The sequence below is a fragment of the Equus caballus genome, chromosome 1 (assembly GCF_041296265.1).
Source record: "Equus caballus isolate H_3958 breed thoroughbred chromosome 1, TB-T2T, whole genome shotgun sequence".
NCBI classification, from domain to species: Eukaryota; Metazoa; Chordata; class Mammalia; order Perissodactyla; family Equidae; genus Equus; species Equus caballus.
In genome coordinates, this window is record NC_091684.1 from 119,558,341 (window position 1) to 119,573,185 (window position 14,845).

At 53.9% G+C, this 14,845-nt stretch overlaps 1 protein-coding gene across 21 annotated transcripts in view; it reads right to left on the bottom strand.

Annotated features, from left to right (window-relative positions):
* The window catches only part of APBA2 (amyloid beta precursor protein binding family A member 2), a 225,730-nt gene that overhangs the window by 18,704 nt on the left and 192,181 nt on the right, over nt 1–14,845 (bottom strand). For 14 of the 21 annotated variants that reach the window (XR_011424409.1, XM_023651572.2, XM_070231212.1 and 11 more), the window contains 4 exons: nt 8,673–8,818; nt 7,628–7,663; nt 4,792–4,878; nt 250–435 (listed from right to left, as the gene is read on the bottom strand). Coding sequence is in view for 20 of the 21 variants with exons in the window: in XM_023651572.2 (XP_023507340.1) it covers nt 250–435; nt 4,792–4,878; nt 7,628–7,663; nt 8,673–8,818 (455 nt within the window). In the remaining variant the exon portion in view is untranslated. The remainder of the gene's footprint in view (nt 1–249; nt 436–4,791; nt 4,879–7,627; nt 7,664–8,672; nt 8,819–14,845) is intronic. The other 7 variants (XM_070231239.1, XM_070231258.1, XM_070231255.1 and 4 more) reach the window with 1 other exon arrangement.

Here is a 14,845-nt window from a genome sequence, read left to right on the forward strand (position 1 = left end):
TTCTGTTGAAGGATTTTTTCAAATAGATAGCTCCCCCAGTACATTTAACCCCTGATATATCAGTTCATAAACAGCTCCTGAAGAACTTATTTCATGAAGTGAAATACAACTGTGTTCACTCTCTCTGCAAACTCAGAGAGGGAAAAATCACTGATTCCATGGAAACATCAATCACGGCGCCTGGGATCCCAGAGCCCTTGTAGGGCCTGGGCCATTGGGAGGGGCACGTCATGCCTGTGAGTTACTTACGTCCTCGGACTCGAACACGTGGCAGATCATCTTATACTGCTTCTTCCCCTCCTGGGCCCCAGGGGTGGTCTCGATGCAGTCCTGAGAGGCCGACCGGGGCATGCGGCGCCTGGCCATCAGCACCACGATGTTCCCAATGTCCGCAATGTAGGAGATGGTGCGCAAGGCGTGGTCCATCATGGTTTCCTGTCAGGAGAGGGACCAGTGGGTCTGTGTTAGGGGATGGTATGGAGAACAAGCCATTAAAAAACACTCGAGTTTGGAGTTTTCCAACCTTGACACTACTGACACTTGGGGCTGGATCATTCTTCATTGTGAAGGCCTTTCCTGCGCACTGCAGGATGTTTAGCAGCAACCCTCGCTTCTACTCACTAGATGCTAGTGGCACCTCTCTCTTCCAAGCTGTAACAACCAAAAATATTTGCAGCCATGGCCAAATGTCCCCTGGGGGACAAAGTCACCTGCGGTTGAGAACCACTGTTCTAGAGAACAGAGCATTTTAAGGTGAATCACCTTAGCCCCACAGCTTCCAAAAGGACACTCAGTGGGGCCATGATGCCGGGCAGGGGCTCTCAGGCCCTGCGGGAGGAGGAACAGGGAACCAGCCACCTGGTGAAGCCATCCCCACCCTGCCCCCGCCAGAGCCATCCATGTCCCTGGAGAAGTGTCCCCTCCCTGCAAGGTGTGTGCCTGGCCCCGGCTTCCTGCTGAGTGGAGAAGGGAGGCTTCAAGGCCAGCCTTTTCCCAGGATTAGTTCTTTCCATGGAGCCCAATCAGCCTGGGCCTGGGCCAGGGGACACTGAGGCAACCTGCCTGACTCGGATAGATGGGTCTCCGGCCATTCAATTCCCTCGCCCCCTGGCAGGTCCATTACTCTTGATGGCTTTTGTGGTCTGACAGGAATTTCCACTGAGCATCTCCCCCGTGACCCCTACCTAACAAGGCTGCACACAAAGGCCCTGAGAAACCAATCAGTTGGTCTTTTATGCCTTTGTCCTTTTTCCACAAAAGAAAACTAGGTGTTTCTGCAATCTCTGAGGCCCTTTTCTTCCTCTCAGAATCCATTTTTGCAGGGGATACTGCTCCACGTTTGTCTTCCTCGAGCTGAATTGCTTCTGGCCAAGGCTATAGGGATGGTTTACAACCATAAAAGCCACCATTCAGGAAGGGACACTGGAAAGGAAATAGTCAGCGGGGGCTCTTCAGCATCTCCTGACTTCTGGCCACTGCCAGAAACACCCGAAGCACTCCCCAGGTGTCAAAAATGTGCTTCTCCCTCAGTTCTGGCTCATATCCACAGCAAAGCCATCTTCCTCGCAGACAGAGGCTGCCACCAACATGACTGTCCCCACCAACGTGCCTGCAATCCTCTCTCCTGTGCTGACTGGCCACTTCAGTTGCCAGTCTCTCATCTGTTTCCATCTCTTTAGCCCCTCTGCCAATACTTTTTATTTTTCAGTCAAACCAATTTCCCGCTGCAACTCGCTCTTTCAGTTCATCCTAATAGCACCCAGAGCAAGCTTGCAAACTACTGATGGCTGCCCACGCCAGACAAGTCACCCCGAACACCTCAGGCAGACGGTCAGACCACAGCTTATAGCACCGTCCTGATCCCACTTCCCAGCACTGGTTTTTCTCACTCTTGCCCTGGCCCAACAGAGACTCCCATGGTGCTGCCAAGGCCCGCCGGGGCCAGTGCTTGGTTAGTTCACCTTTCACCATCCCACCCCCCTCAGCTCACCCTGCTTGCCCTTCCCTCTCCTTAGGCCAGCCCCAAGGGTTCCAGGTGGTTTAGATGAGGGAAACCTGGCTAGCACGTGGGGGCGCTGCTCTGGGCCTTTTCATCTCCCTTTCACAGGGTCCGGCAAGGGGTCTCAGAAAGAGTAAATGGGGCTCAGAGATGTTCAGGAACTTGTCTAAGCCCACAAGTTCACAGGGATGGAGCCCAGTTTCCATCCCCAAGCACACACTCCCACCCCTGGGTTGCAGTGCCCTAGGAGGGGCATCAGCAAGAGGGCAGCCGTACAAGGAACAGCAGAAGCAGCAGGCCTGATGTTGTCTTTAGAAGGCCTGCCTGCAAGGGCAGCCCTCGGCTGGGGTCCGGGAACCTGGATTTCAGGAGGGTGCCTTCATCCCACCTGGTAAGAAGCCCAACGTGCCTAAGCTGTCCGTGCAAACAGTATGGTCCAGGCTGCATGCCTGCTCGCTTTCCGGGAGTCTGGAACTTTGGTGCCTGGTGGGCAGAAGGTGCCTCTGTGCCAGCCCCCAGGAAAGACCATGGGCACTGATTCTCCATGAGCTTCCACGTTTCACAAGTGCTGTCACAACTGGCTGCTGGGGGAATTCGGTGCGTCCTGTGTGACTCCACTGGAGCCTCCCTTTGCTGATTCTGCTCTGTAACCTTTTGCCGTAATTAATCACAGCCGTGGGTACAACTACATGCTGGCTCCTGTGAGGCCTCCTAGCGAATCACTGAACCCGGGGTGGTCTTGGGGCCCCCAACAGGTGGGCAGATGAGGGATGGTGGCTAGAGCAGGGGGAGGGGGAATCTAGTCCAGAGAGTTTGCCAACAAAAGATCAGGAAACAAAGTCCAAGTCTGTGAAGTGTGCCCGCTACAAGGGTCATCACAGCTAAAGGTGATTCCCTGAGTTCTCACCAAGTGCAGGGCTCAAGGGGAGTGGGGCTGCAGGACACAAAGATCAGTGGGACAAGGCCCAGGCCTGGACACGGGGACAGACCATGAGGAGGAAGCAGAATTGCAGTGGCCACGGCGGGGTGTGCTGAGTGCCTCGAGGGGGCAGGCAGCGGGGCGCTGGGGTTGGAAGTGGCCCAGGGAAGGAACCACGTAATGACGCTATCCCAGCTCCAAGACACGCCTGCTGCCTCCTCTGTCCCTAAACACCAGGTTTTCCCACCGACTGGGCCCTGAGGGGTTGACCCCAACGCATCTGCTACCTGAGAGCTCTCCTTTGCTCCTGCCAGCAGCCCAGAGATATGGGCATTGTCTACATCCAAGGAGAGAGCAAATGAGAAAGCACACTGATGGTGCTGGGAGCAGGATGGACACCAGAGGACACGGGGGAGTCTGAAAATGGGGACAGTTGAGGAGGAGCCCTGTAGTGCTGGTCTTGAACAGGAGGTACAAGTATGAACTTACGGCTCTTAAGAACACACTGTCTAGCTCTGGTCACTGCAAGGGCCCAAGAGCAATGACACCCCAGCAACAATGACCATAGCCAGCACCCAGGTCCTCGTTTCTGTACATCATTCCCCACTAAAAGAAACCACGCTCCTTAAAGAAACAGCTGATTCCAGGTCTGGGGCAAGGGACGTGAAAGGAGAGCTCAGAACACATTACTGTCTCAGACAGCAAGGACGCCCTCACAGACAGAAGAAAGGAGGTCAAGACCACACGGGACCCAGTTGGAAGGTCCCTGGCCAAATGTGTGATAATCTGAGCATCAAAAAGAATAATAATAGTAAGAGACTATAACACAAGTTAAAAAACAATCCATGAGTCCATGGTGAAAAGAGAGAGAAAAAGAGGGGGAAAGAAACAAAAGCTCTCTTCACAGAACAACACCAGACAATAAAAGTAGAAAGCGTGACACAATTAGAAAATCACCATCCTGCATTTCCAACGTTGTAAGCAATTCAGGCAAGATCGTCTCTAGATGCCAACACCATCAGGCGAAACGGTGTTGGGGAACAGGGAACCCACACATCTGGAGGGTCACCACACAGATTACTTGCCAAAGGCAAAGAAGCAAGGGGCCGTTACCGGCCTCTGGGCCCAGAAACGAGCTTGGTCCCCAGGGTCAGTGGGGCCCCTTCCTCGTCTCATTCTGCGGCCAGCTCCTCTCACGGCAAAGCTCAGGTGGAGAGCACAGCTAGGGCTGCCCCAGCCCCTCCATCTAACCCCCACCCCGGCTCCGCCCTCTCTCCATCTCAGCTCACAGTCCTTGACATCTTACATGGCCACTTACTCCTCAGCTCTCAGTTTCCCGGCTCCCCCACCACCAGCAGCCTCATGCAACGACTCACACAGAGAAGACGAGCAGAATCGCCGTCAGCCATGAGCCGCTGGCGGCACGCGGTTCACAGGGAGAGAATCTTAAGACACCTCCCCACTGGAGTGCCACCATGCCGGGGGCCGGGGGCTGAGGGGCACCAAGGGATTTCCACCCTCCAGCTGGACTCCCCAGGCCTGGCATGTGGAGGTTTCAGGCAGGCCATTCTAGAATCCTGACTGCTGAGCACACAAACTTCCAACTCCCCTCCCGGCCCCTCATTTTGTTTCTAATGGCAGGCGCAGCAGCACACCCTCCCGGCCTGACGCTCCCCAGCCCCCAGCTCACTCTGGATCCCACAACCACAACCCACTCAGGGCCCAGGGACCAGAGTAACTGTCCTCGGAACAACAGTTTCACCCCGCCCCAGAGGGAAAGTTCTGCAGCTAGACCTTGTTCCTCTAAGGCCCCTGCGATTGGAAGGGAGGAGTTCATTTACATGATTTTAAATAACCATCTTTAAATGCTTACCTGTGTGTCCGCATTTAACACCTTGATCCTCTGAGTGGAGATGAAGAGATCCACTTCGGTCAGAGTCTGGGCATCCCCTTCAGAATTCTAAGAAAGGACAGTGGATACTGTTACAAACAAATAAAGCCGAACTTGAACAAAGGCCTGACAATTTTGCTAATAACCCTGAGCGCCCCTAGAGGGAAATGCTACTCCCGCGTGGAGCAGCCATCGGAAATCTAAGCACATGCCGCCTTTGAGCGAATCTGTAGCTAAATGAGTTCTAAAGGCAGTTTGCACAGGGAAGAGAGAAGGAGGGAGGAGACGTTTCTGGAAGTCTGAGCACAGAGGGGGGCCGGATGCCTGGGGTCGTTTGTCACAGCATCCAAACTGCAGCCCCTCTGCTCCCCACTAAGCGGGCCTGCTGCCCACCCTTACCAGATTCCGCAGAGGCACAGGGTCTGTGGACTTGGGCTACAGTGCTTGGATTTGGGATTCCAAGTATCCCCAGGAAACGGGGAAGAAATTTTCAAATAAATTGGCTTAGAATGTCAACATTTTCTCCTGATTTAAAAAGTCACAGTCATGTTACCACCTCAGCAGCCTTGGTTCTGGTCTCACAAAACCCTCATGGAAGCAAGATCCCCACTACACCGAGCACTGCCCTCACAGTGACATAGGAGACGCTGGCAGAAGCCATCACACTTGCCCCTGTTTTGTCATCTCCTAGAGTACGCAAATCGTATGGCCATTAGTTATGTGTACCTGGAATGTTCTAGAAGCTGAGTGAACTACTCAGGGTCGGCCCCAAACCAAGACAGCCTTTCATGGGTTTTTGCATCTGTGGGAAGCCTAATTACTACTGCACAGTGGCAATGAAATACACGTTCTTCCGTTTGCCCACTGAAGTAAATATTTCTTGGTGGTCTCTCAGGAGCCCACAGTGGTTTATCTTCCACTTCAAAAGAGCAGAAACTGGGATTTAATTCCTCACTAGAAAATCTGAAATCAAAAATCTCCCTGCTGACAATTCCTCAAGAATTCTGATGTGCACAGTGGCCCTGTATTATAATGATAAATTTGTATTTTTACTCAGTTCCCAAGAGAAAAGGTCTTTTTGGACCAGGGTGACACTGTTTTGAACTGATTATAAAGAAAAGAGAGTTCAAAATAATGCAGTTGAAAATAGGCTACAGGACTGTGGAGGAATTCCTTTTTCCCTGTTTTTAAACATTAGGTTATCTTCTACACGCTTTTAAAGGTTATATTCCAGGATTGTTGCTCAAAACCCTCCGCTAAAAAGTAGCCTGGGCCAGAAGTAAAACAGAAAAAGTGCAGGTGGCCCTTGGTTTCAGTGACAATTTTGGAGGGAACTTGAGTGCTATGACACATTTGATGGAGAAGAGGGACATGTGGAGCCAAGCGGGCTCAAGCTGGGGGTAAATGGATGAGGCAAAACCTGATCAATAAACTAAAATGAAAGGGAAAAGCTCACCCCATCATATTTCCTGCTGGAAGGAAGAGGGCGGGTATCAACAGCATGGAGCCTAAGAGGGACCTCAGACAACAGGGTGGGCACATCTGTGGATGGGGGGCCCTGACCCTGCAGTCACCAGAAATTCTATGAGTGGGAGTGGCTGTCTGCTGGGGATGCCGCCCACTCCTGGGCCCCAGGCTCATGGTGCACCTTCCCGTCATCATTTCCCTCGCCAACTGTGGCAGACTAGGAAAGGGCCCCTTGGCAATGATCCTGAGCATCTCCCTGCGTGAAAAGAACAGCCCTTCGTGGATGTCATCAGCTGGCCTCAGCTGGCCGCTGAGGCAGTTCTGAGCTGGGTCTGCCTGTGCCCGACCCGGTGGGCTCTTTGGACTGCAAACCCAAGGAGCCAGCTGCTGTCCACAATGACTACCCTGCTCCAACTGCCCAGCACCCCTGGGGTGCACTGGGCTGCCGTGGGCAGGAGGCCCCTCTTCTGTGGGGGAAGCACACCCCAACCGCAGGTCTGCAAAGCCAGGCCCGTTCCGTGCACCCAGTGGAAAGCTGGCCTGGGCAGAGGGAGACGCATGAGTTCCTTCCTCCCCTGCAGCTGAGGGAATCAAAGGAGATGCCACTGAGCAAAGAGTGAATGTCCCAGGACAGCAGTCTCACTGGAGGGGGAGGGAGTCCCCAGACACGGTCCTCTGGCCACATCGCGAGAAAATACTGTTCCAGGCAGGGATGGAGGACTAAATCTTTTGCTGTTTAAGCACTAAGCCAGTGCCAAGTTGGTGCCCTCTGACACCGAGCATTTAATATTTCCCGTACTGGGAGGCTAGTTAAAAAAATCCCAGCATTTACTAAATGACCAGGTTTACAAAGAAATGACTGAAGGTCAACCCAGTTGTTAAAGGTCCGCGCTCCAGAAACTCTTTGCAATAGAGAAAGCATCTCCTGGGCAAAACGAACTTCTCATCAACCAGATTTAATAAATTAAAGTTAACAAGTCTTTAAATATCAGAACAATTTAATGAATTCTGTGCAGGTGGCCTGGGCACTAAATGCATCACATGGTCATATCAAATGCCACCTTTACAAACATCCACATAAAACAGTAACACCACAGCATTAAGCACGCCCTAGCACACGGAGACTCCGAAAAGAAAGATAAAAAAAGGCAACGATTAAATTCTTCTGTAAGTGGGTGGTTAAAAAAAAAAAGTGTCTGTGGTTTCATTCAAAAGTCTAGTATTTACCTACCAAGGGAAGAGAAAAAACCATTTGCCACATTATTTGTGTTCCTAATGGAACCCCCGCCCCACTTCTTCCACTGCACAGGATAAGCCACAGAAACACAAGCAAACCCACAGTCCTACACACCGCTTTTTTCTTGATTTTAGCAGCCTTCTGCATCCTCTGAGCAGCATGTAAGAGAAAAGAAAAGCAGATGGGCGCAAAGAGAAGGAAGGTGCGGCAATGTTATTCCCGTCTCGTGGTCAACATCCCAGGGCTCAGAATTTGTGCCCAGTGGCAGGTGGGAGGCCACCACCTCAGTGAACACATACACTGATCAGGAGAAGCCCACACTCGTCCCTTGAGCCCTGGAAATTAGCGACCACCACTCGGGTATGAGGGTGCCACTGAGGACGAGTGACATGCAACCGGCCGGAAGAAGAGCGCCAGGCTCTAGGGCAGAGGAGCGGGACTGGGTCCAGGGCGGCAAAGGCGGCGGGCAGGCAGGGCTGTGTGCTGCTCTTGGTGGCTTCACTTCTCCTGACCAACACGGTGGGCTCCCACTTGGTGTCCCTCTCCTCTGTTAAAAGAGGTCAGTGGACAGTGAGGACAGGGAGGGGGCTGGCAGGACCCGCAGCCCTGGTACTGCCCAGAGGGGCACCTCCTCAGGCCACGGCGGCCCTCCCTCCCGACGTCGTGAGCTTTGCTGACTTGGCCTCATGCTCTCGCCTGGCTGCACGCACAGTTCAAAACCAGGCGATCCAACGTGCACCTAGAGCTGCAAGTATGCCAGAGCCTTCCTTGAGGTCATGAATTCAAATAAAACCTATGATTTCTTTTTCTCCCTTTCTGCAAGCGCTCTGAATGGTGCTAAAGCTACAGATACTGTCGAACTGGGATTCGGGGTTCCATACAAACATGTTTCATGACTGGCATGCTAAGAAGGATCATCTTTAAAAAGTTGTGTTTCCAGGTGGCCCTGACTAAGGAGCTGGCTGAGCCCCTCTGGGCTGAGCCCAGGCCTCTGCCACGCAAGGCCAAAACCTCCCTCAGCCTCGCCGGGTGCCTTGGCATTCCTGCTCTCCATGCCGAGGGCTGGGGGTCAGAGTAGACACAGACTGCAAGTGCCAGGCTGCCTCCCCCACTCCAATGCACCCCAAAGTGACCCAGGGTGCCCCTGAGCCCAGCCTACCTTGACCCGGCTGACGGCCTCCTGTGCCTGCATCATTCTGATGTTTTTGGAAGGGTTCCGTTCTGAGAGCAGCTGGGTGGACCCCAGGTAGTTGGCAGCAAAGATGATTCCATCGATGAGGTCTTCCGGTTCACAGGGCCCTGGAACTACAGGGGGCACAGTTAGAGTCTTCCTTGAGGACAAAGGGCCTGCGTGCCTCTCCTTGCACAAGGAACATGGCAGCAAGAACAGGGACCAAGGAGAAGGGCCAAACCATCTCCCACTCGTCTGCAGCCAGCGGGGTGAGGCCGGTCTACTTCCCACATTACTCCACAGTGCTCCATGGAAGTAACTGCATGAAATCAACCCCCAGAAGTGTCAGGACAATTCTGGGATCCCAGGCAGCTGTCATTCGAGGCACCTCAGCCTCCAAGGTGACAGCCACGTGCTGCAATCCCAGAAGACGAAGACGCCCTTTCCAAAACATGGCTGTACCAACACCCAACATACATGGCTACACCCCAGACCCTCTGGAAATAAAGATGACAACGGGAAACTGCCCATTACCCTCCAGTTCTTCTCTGGCCTTCTCCTCTGCTTCTGTGCTGCAGGGCTCTTGCCTGCCTGCTTGGCTCCCCCCATCCAATACATCTCAGGTCCAGGCTGGGTAACATGGTCCTTGTTCCACCTGCTGCCTCTAGACCAGTGATGCCAACAGAACTTTCTGCCACAGTTTGGAATGCTCTAGCTTTGCACTGTCCAATACAGGAACCACTAGCCACGGTGGCTTTCGAGCACTTGAACTACAGCTAGTACAACTGAGGAACAGAATTTTTAAATTTTATGCAATCAATTTATTTAAATACAAATAGCCACAGGTGGCTGGTGACTCCTGTACTGAACAGGCAGCTCAGATAGAGGCCAGCCAACTTTTTCTGTAAGGGGCCAGATGGAAAATATCTTAGGCTCTGCAGTCTCTGTGTAACCAGTCTCCTCCACATGTGTAGCACAAAAGCAGGCACAGAGAATATGCAACTGAGCGAGCATGGCTGTGCGCTGGGAAAACTTCATACACAGAATCGTGTGGCGGAGAGGATTTGGCCCCAAGTCCAGGGTCTGTCCACCTGGGAGACCATCACTCAGGCTTCCTCTCAGGCTCCCTCCACTTTCTTCTTCACTTCACAGTCTTCTTCCCCCTCACTGCTGACCCCCCAGCCAGACCCCTCCTTCTCGGGGACGTTGGCCCAGGCTCTCAGGCTCCCCCTCCCCACTTCACCCTGGAAGACAAGCATTCAGCTAGCCCCTGTGGATTGCAATGAACTGAATGTTTGTAGCCCTAACATTCCCATGTTGAAATCCTACCACCAATTGTGAAGTATTAGGAGGTGGGGCTTTGGGAGGCGATTAAGTCGTGAGGGTGGAGGCCTGACAAAGGGGATTAGTGCCCTTATAAAAGGGGCGCCAGAGAGCAACCATGCCCTCTCTGTGCTGTGTTGAGGACACAGAGAGAAGACTATCTGCAACCGGAAGAGGGAGCTCACCAGCACCCGACCACGCAGGCAGCCTGACTCGGACTTCCAGCCTCAAGAACTGTGAGAAATCAACACCTATTGTCTATAAGCCACCCGGTCTGTGGGGCTTTGTTACAGCAGCCCAGACGAAGACATGACTCTAGTATCCACAGACTATTCTCCATGCCGCCACAGGAGGGTCCTTCCGGACCAGAAATCTGATCATTTTTTCTCCCCTCCTCTAAACCTCTCAGAGCCTTCCACTGTTCTCAGGATGGAGGCAGAAGTCTCTGAGCCTCAAAACCCACATTCCCCTTGGGAGGTACACGTCTGTAGGGAGTGGAGCAAGTTTTACTGGCCTCTGTCGTCCCAGCCTCAGCAGACCCCCAAAGACTGGGGTCCGTCTCCTGCCTGCGTCCCCACCCCAGGCTGCTCAGGCATCCTGGGCTCAGTGAGCAGCCGTGGTGAGCAGCCGTCACCCTGAGAAGTGAACATGCAGCCTCCCTGAGAGCAGGCTGACACTGGACTCAGGCAAGTCTTCCACACTACTCTCTGAAACTTTAGCTCCCCTTCAACCAAGGGAGAGAGTGACACATGCAGCTGAGATGCTGGGAGGGATGGGATCTTGTACGTTATGTGTTCACTTGCACAAACCTCAGCTCTGTGGACTTTAAATTAAACCTCCCAAACTGGTGACAGCGTGTGTCCAGCAGTCTAAAACTGTCAGCCCGAAAATTGTACCCGGCTCACACATCACCTACACTGGGAAACTGCAGACACAGAAAAGCATGTAGTTTCCTTCGTACCGGCACACTATAAAAAGTCACACGATTTCATAAAGTGCTTTAGAACAAGGTGGAGTATTCTGAAGTTTAAAAGAAAGCTTATCTTAGTAATAATGGGCCCTGGCAGGTCCCAACTTAGGCACGCCCAGGTCAGCTCCCCACCTGGTGGCTCGGCTCCAGGGATGTTCCTCCCATCATGGTGCCACTGCACTGGGGGCCCCCTCCCTTTCTCCCCACTGACCCTGACAGCCTTGCCCGCAGCCCCCAGAGGATGAACCCCCTTCTCTTGTGCGCTCAGGTGGCTTGCTCCAGTGATCTTTGATAAGACTCGTGGAAGCCTCTACCAGACCCTCAGGGAACCAAGCCCAAGTCCCCACCCCACAGCCTCCAAGCCCCCCATCCCTGTCTGCAGAAGCCACTGATGCCGCTGGGGCCCCCTGGCCCTTCCCCACAGATGGACACTCTGGTGACTCCCACAGTTGAGTGGCAAGGACTTCACACATCTGAAGTCCCAGAGCCCTCATCCAGCCCCACCTGTGTCATCGTGTCTGGAAGAAAGAAGTATCTCACGCTACAGAACCAAGTTTGGGGGGTTCCTTCTAGAGTCTTAGGTCTCATGGGGCAGACATGGGAAAGTGGGGCCCCTTTCCTTCAGCGACCATGTTGCCCCTGGGCCTAGAGGGAGAGAGCTGCCCTCAGTGTGGCCTCCCACCACGTCTAGGTCTCTGGGAAAGCTCCACCCACACTGCCGACATCCTGGACATGGCGGAGGCCTGCCTGGAGAGCAGCAGCGGGTGTGGTGGTCAAAGCACTCTGCAGCCTTGGGTGAGGGGATGAGGGGGGTGTGAAGGCGGGGGTGGGGGCAGGAGCCAGGGCCAGCTAGAGGGCCTGGGGGCACCCTAACTTCGGTCAGGTTTGCAAGCTCACCCTTTCAGGGTTTAAAAAGGCAACCCAAGGAAAGCACAAGGACCCCTGGTGAAATGTTCAGATCACGGGTTTCTCATCCTATTGTTACTGTCATCTTCCCCAAATGTCAGTGCAAGCTGCTGTCCTCTCTGTTGTGGGACGGTGCCTTCTCATCCACCCCTGTCTTAGCCACATTCCTCCTTGGCCACCCACTCTGGCCTCCAAGTTGGAGCTGGCTCTGGTGGGAGAGAATAACCTGGGTAGCAGGACCTTAGTCCCACAGGACTCTCAGGAAGCCCTCCCAGTCCTGCTCATCTCACCAAAGGTCCATCACAGGTCGGTGAGCACCCCCTGACATGCACACAAACATGTGTGCACAAGCACACACACATACACGCACACATGTGCATGTTGGCACAGCATCTAACGTAAGGGCAGCAGTTGTGTCTCTGGTCCTGCAGGGTCATACACCTTATAACTGGGCCTGTGCTCCTGACAGGGAGCCAGGCCTATGGATACAATGTGACCCTTTCTGGGGACAGAGCAGAAGTAATGATTTCCATGGGCAGCTACTTTAAATTATGAAAGTTGCAAAGCACCCATATTACCATAAGCCCAAACCAGAGTAGACAGAGAGATCAGTTCTGAAGACAGTGCTGAGACCTGAGAGAGGGAGGTAACCAGGGCAGTGGGTGGTCTGGCACCCCAGCTGCTAGAAGGCGGCCCGGCTCTGTGACTGGCTTGTGAGGGGGCCCACTGCTGTGCTAAGGCCTCTCAGAGAACCTCCTTAGACAAGAAGAGGAGAGAGGCCCTGCTTCTGAGCCTGTGACTCGCCAGCCCCCAATGCAGGAACCCACTCACCTGGACCCAGGACACGGCGTGGCAGGGGCAGGCCAGGCCCAGAGGACGGTGCACCAAATCATGTTATAGTCGTGTGTATCTTAATACGGAAGGGAGCACTGAGTGGGCTGGGCAATGGTCCTCGCCCTCTCCCCAATTCTGCAGCAGAAGGAAGGCACCCCCCCACCTCCCACTGGTCAACACTGGGGGCCAGGCTGTGTCCTGGGGGCTGGGACAGTAAGGGGAACAAGGCAAGGAGATGCTCTCTCTCAGGACACCTCGAGTCCTGTGAACAAAGCAAACTCAGAGGCAAGGTCTTTTCAGAGGATGAGAACTGGGGCAGGAAGCAAACATGGGGCAAGGTGACTGTGACACCATCTAGACTGATGACAGGAAAGGCTGCTCTCATAGCAAACAGGTGAACGGAGACGCACACAACAGTAAGGGACACCACACCTGTCAAGGACGGTGTTTTGTGGGGTGTTCAGGTAAAGCGAAACCCTCTCAGGTGCCAGACATCTGAAGGGAGGCAGGGACACCTCTCTGGGGTCATGGGGGGCTGACCCGGGGATTGGAGACCCAGGCTGAGTCTGAGCTCTTCTACCAGCCCTGCTCCCCAAGGCTTTCTGCCCTTGGGAGAGTGACCCAATTTTTTTTTTCTTTTGCTTCAATTTTCTCACCAGCAAAATGGGGGGAAAATTCCTGATTTCTATCTCCACTGGATTTTTGCAAAGATAAGATTGCTAGTAAGGGGTTTATAAATGCTAAAAGCATATAAAATGCAAGACATTCATCGATGAATTCTTAGTTTGTATTTGCATCTAGCTCAGAAGACAAGTCACAGCCCATGGATAAGGCAGGGCCTGGGCACCAGGTGAGGGAGCCAGCAGCAAGGACAGATGCAGTGCCCACGGGCAGTTCATGTGCTCACTCGGCCTCGTGGGCAGGCTGCATGGGAGGGCACTGAGGCTGGCAGGGCAGAGGGACGCTATGGTTACGCTGATATTAAGTGACTGATCAGGGACCAGACCCAAAGTTGGCCATATCCCAGATGGCGGGCTCCATCATCAACAACATCTGGAACCTCTGGCTGCAGGTAAAAAGTGGTTTGAACATACCCAACAGGGCAGTGGGAGGTGGCAGGTCATTTAAAACACCTGAAGCTGAAGCCATCTGAGGAGGGAGGGAGGGGGGGAGAGAGAGAGCTGAAGCAGCCCCAGTTGTGCCCAGAATCTTGTGCAGAGTGTGAGGGGCCTGCAGAGTCCCCGACCCCACCCCAGAGAGTCCACTTCAATGAACCCAGAGTGGGGTCCAGGAATCCTGACTTCACACACGGGCCAGGTCACACTGACAAGCAGCCAGTTTGGGAACACCTGATCTCCAGCAGACAAAACCCCCTCCACTGCCATCTCAGGAGCAAAGCCCTCTGAGAGACACAGGCCAGCACACGTCTTCTCAGCCAGGGGCTGACTCTTCACAAAGCCCCACTGACCCCTGCAGGGCTCCATGCCAGGGTCAAATCAGGCTGCTCCTTCCCTCTCAGGCTCTTGCCCTAGAGATGACAAACCTTCTCCCAGCTGGGCATGGCTGCAGGGGTTGGGGGACACACGGTGCAGGAACCCCTCCCTTCCCTCCATCAACAGCATATACTGTGGGTGCACCAGGGCCTGTCACCAGCTATGGGGAGGCAGAGGCCACCCCCAACAAAGAGAATGGGCGGCGTCAATCACAGGGTGGCTCCTGCACCCCGCCCCTCGGGGCCTCTGACTAAAGAAGTCCGTGTTCATCTCACACCATCCTCCCCTCAGGCCTCGTTCTCTCCAGTGAGTGTGCTTCTGAGAATCCTCAATTGAGGAGGGTCACCTCACAGGGTGCCCTAAGTAACTCACCCTCCGTACAGTGACAGTAACTGACCAGCAGATGGCGTCACTTTGTTCTGCAGGAAAGTCCAGGGGTCCCAGTAGTCCTGGGGTAACCAGCACCCCACATCTTCAGCCAGTGCCCAGGGCCTGGTCCATGGCAAATGTCCTCACATCCCATCTGTGAGGTGGGGGGTGCATATGGGGCCCTGTTCCTGGGGTCGGGGAGAGGTCTTCCCTTCTGAATGGACTCCTCGCCTTCCACTGCAGGCCGCTGTCTTTGAACTCTCCCT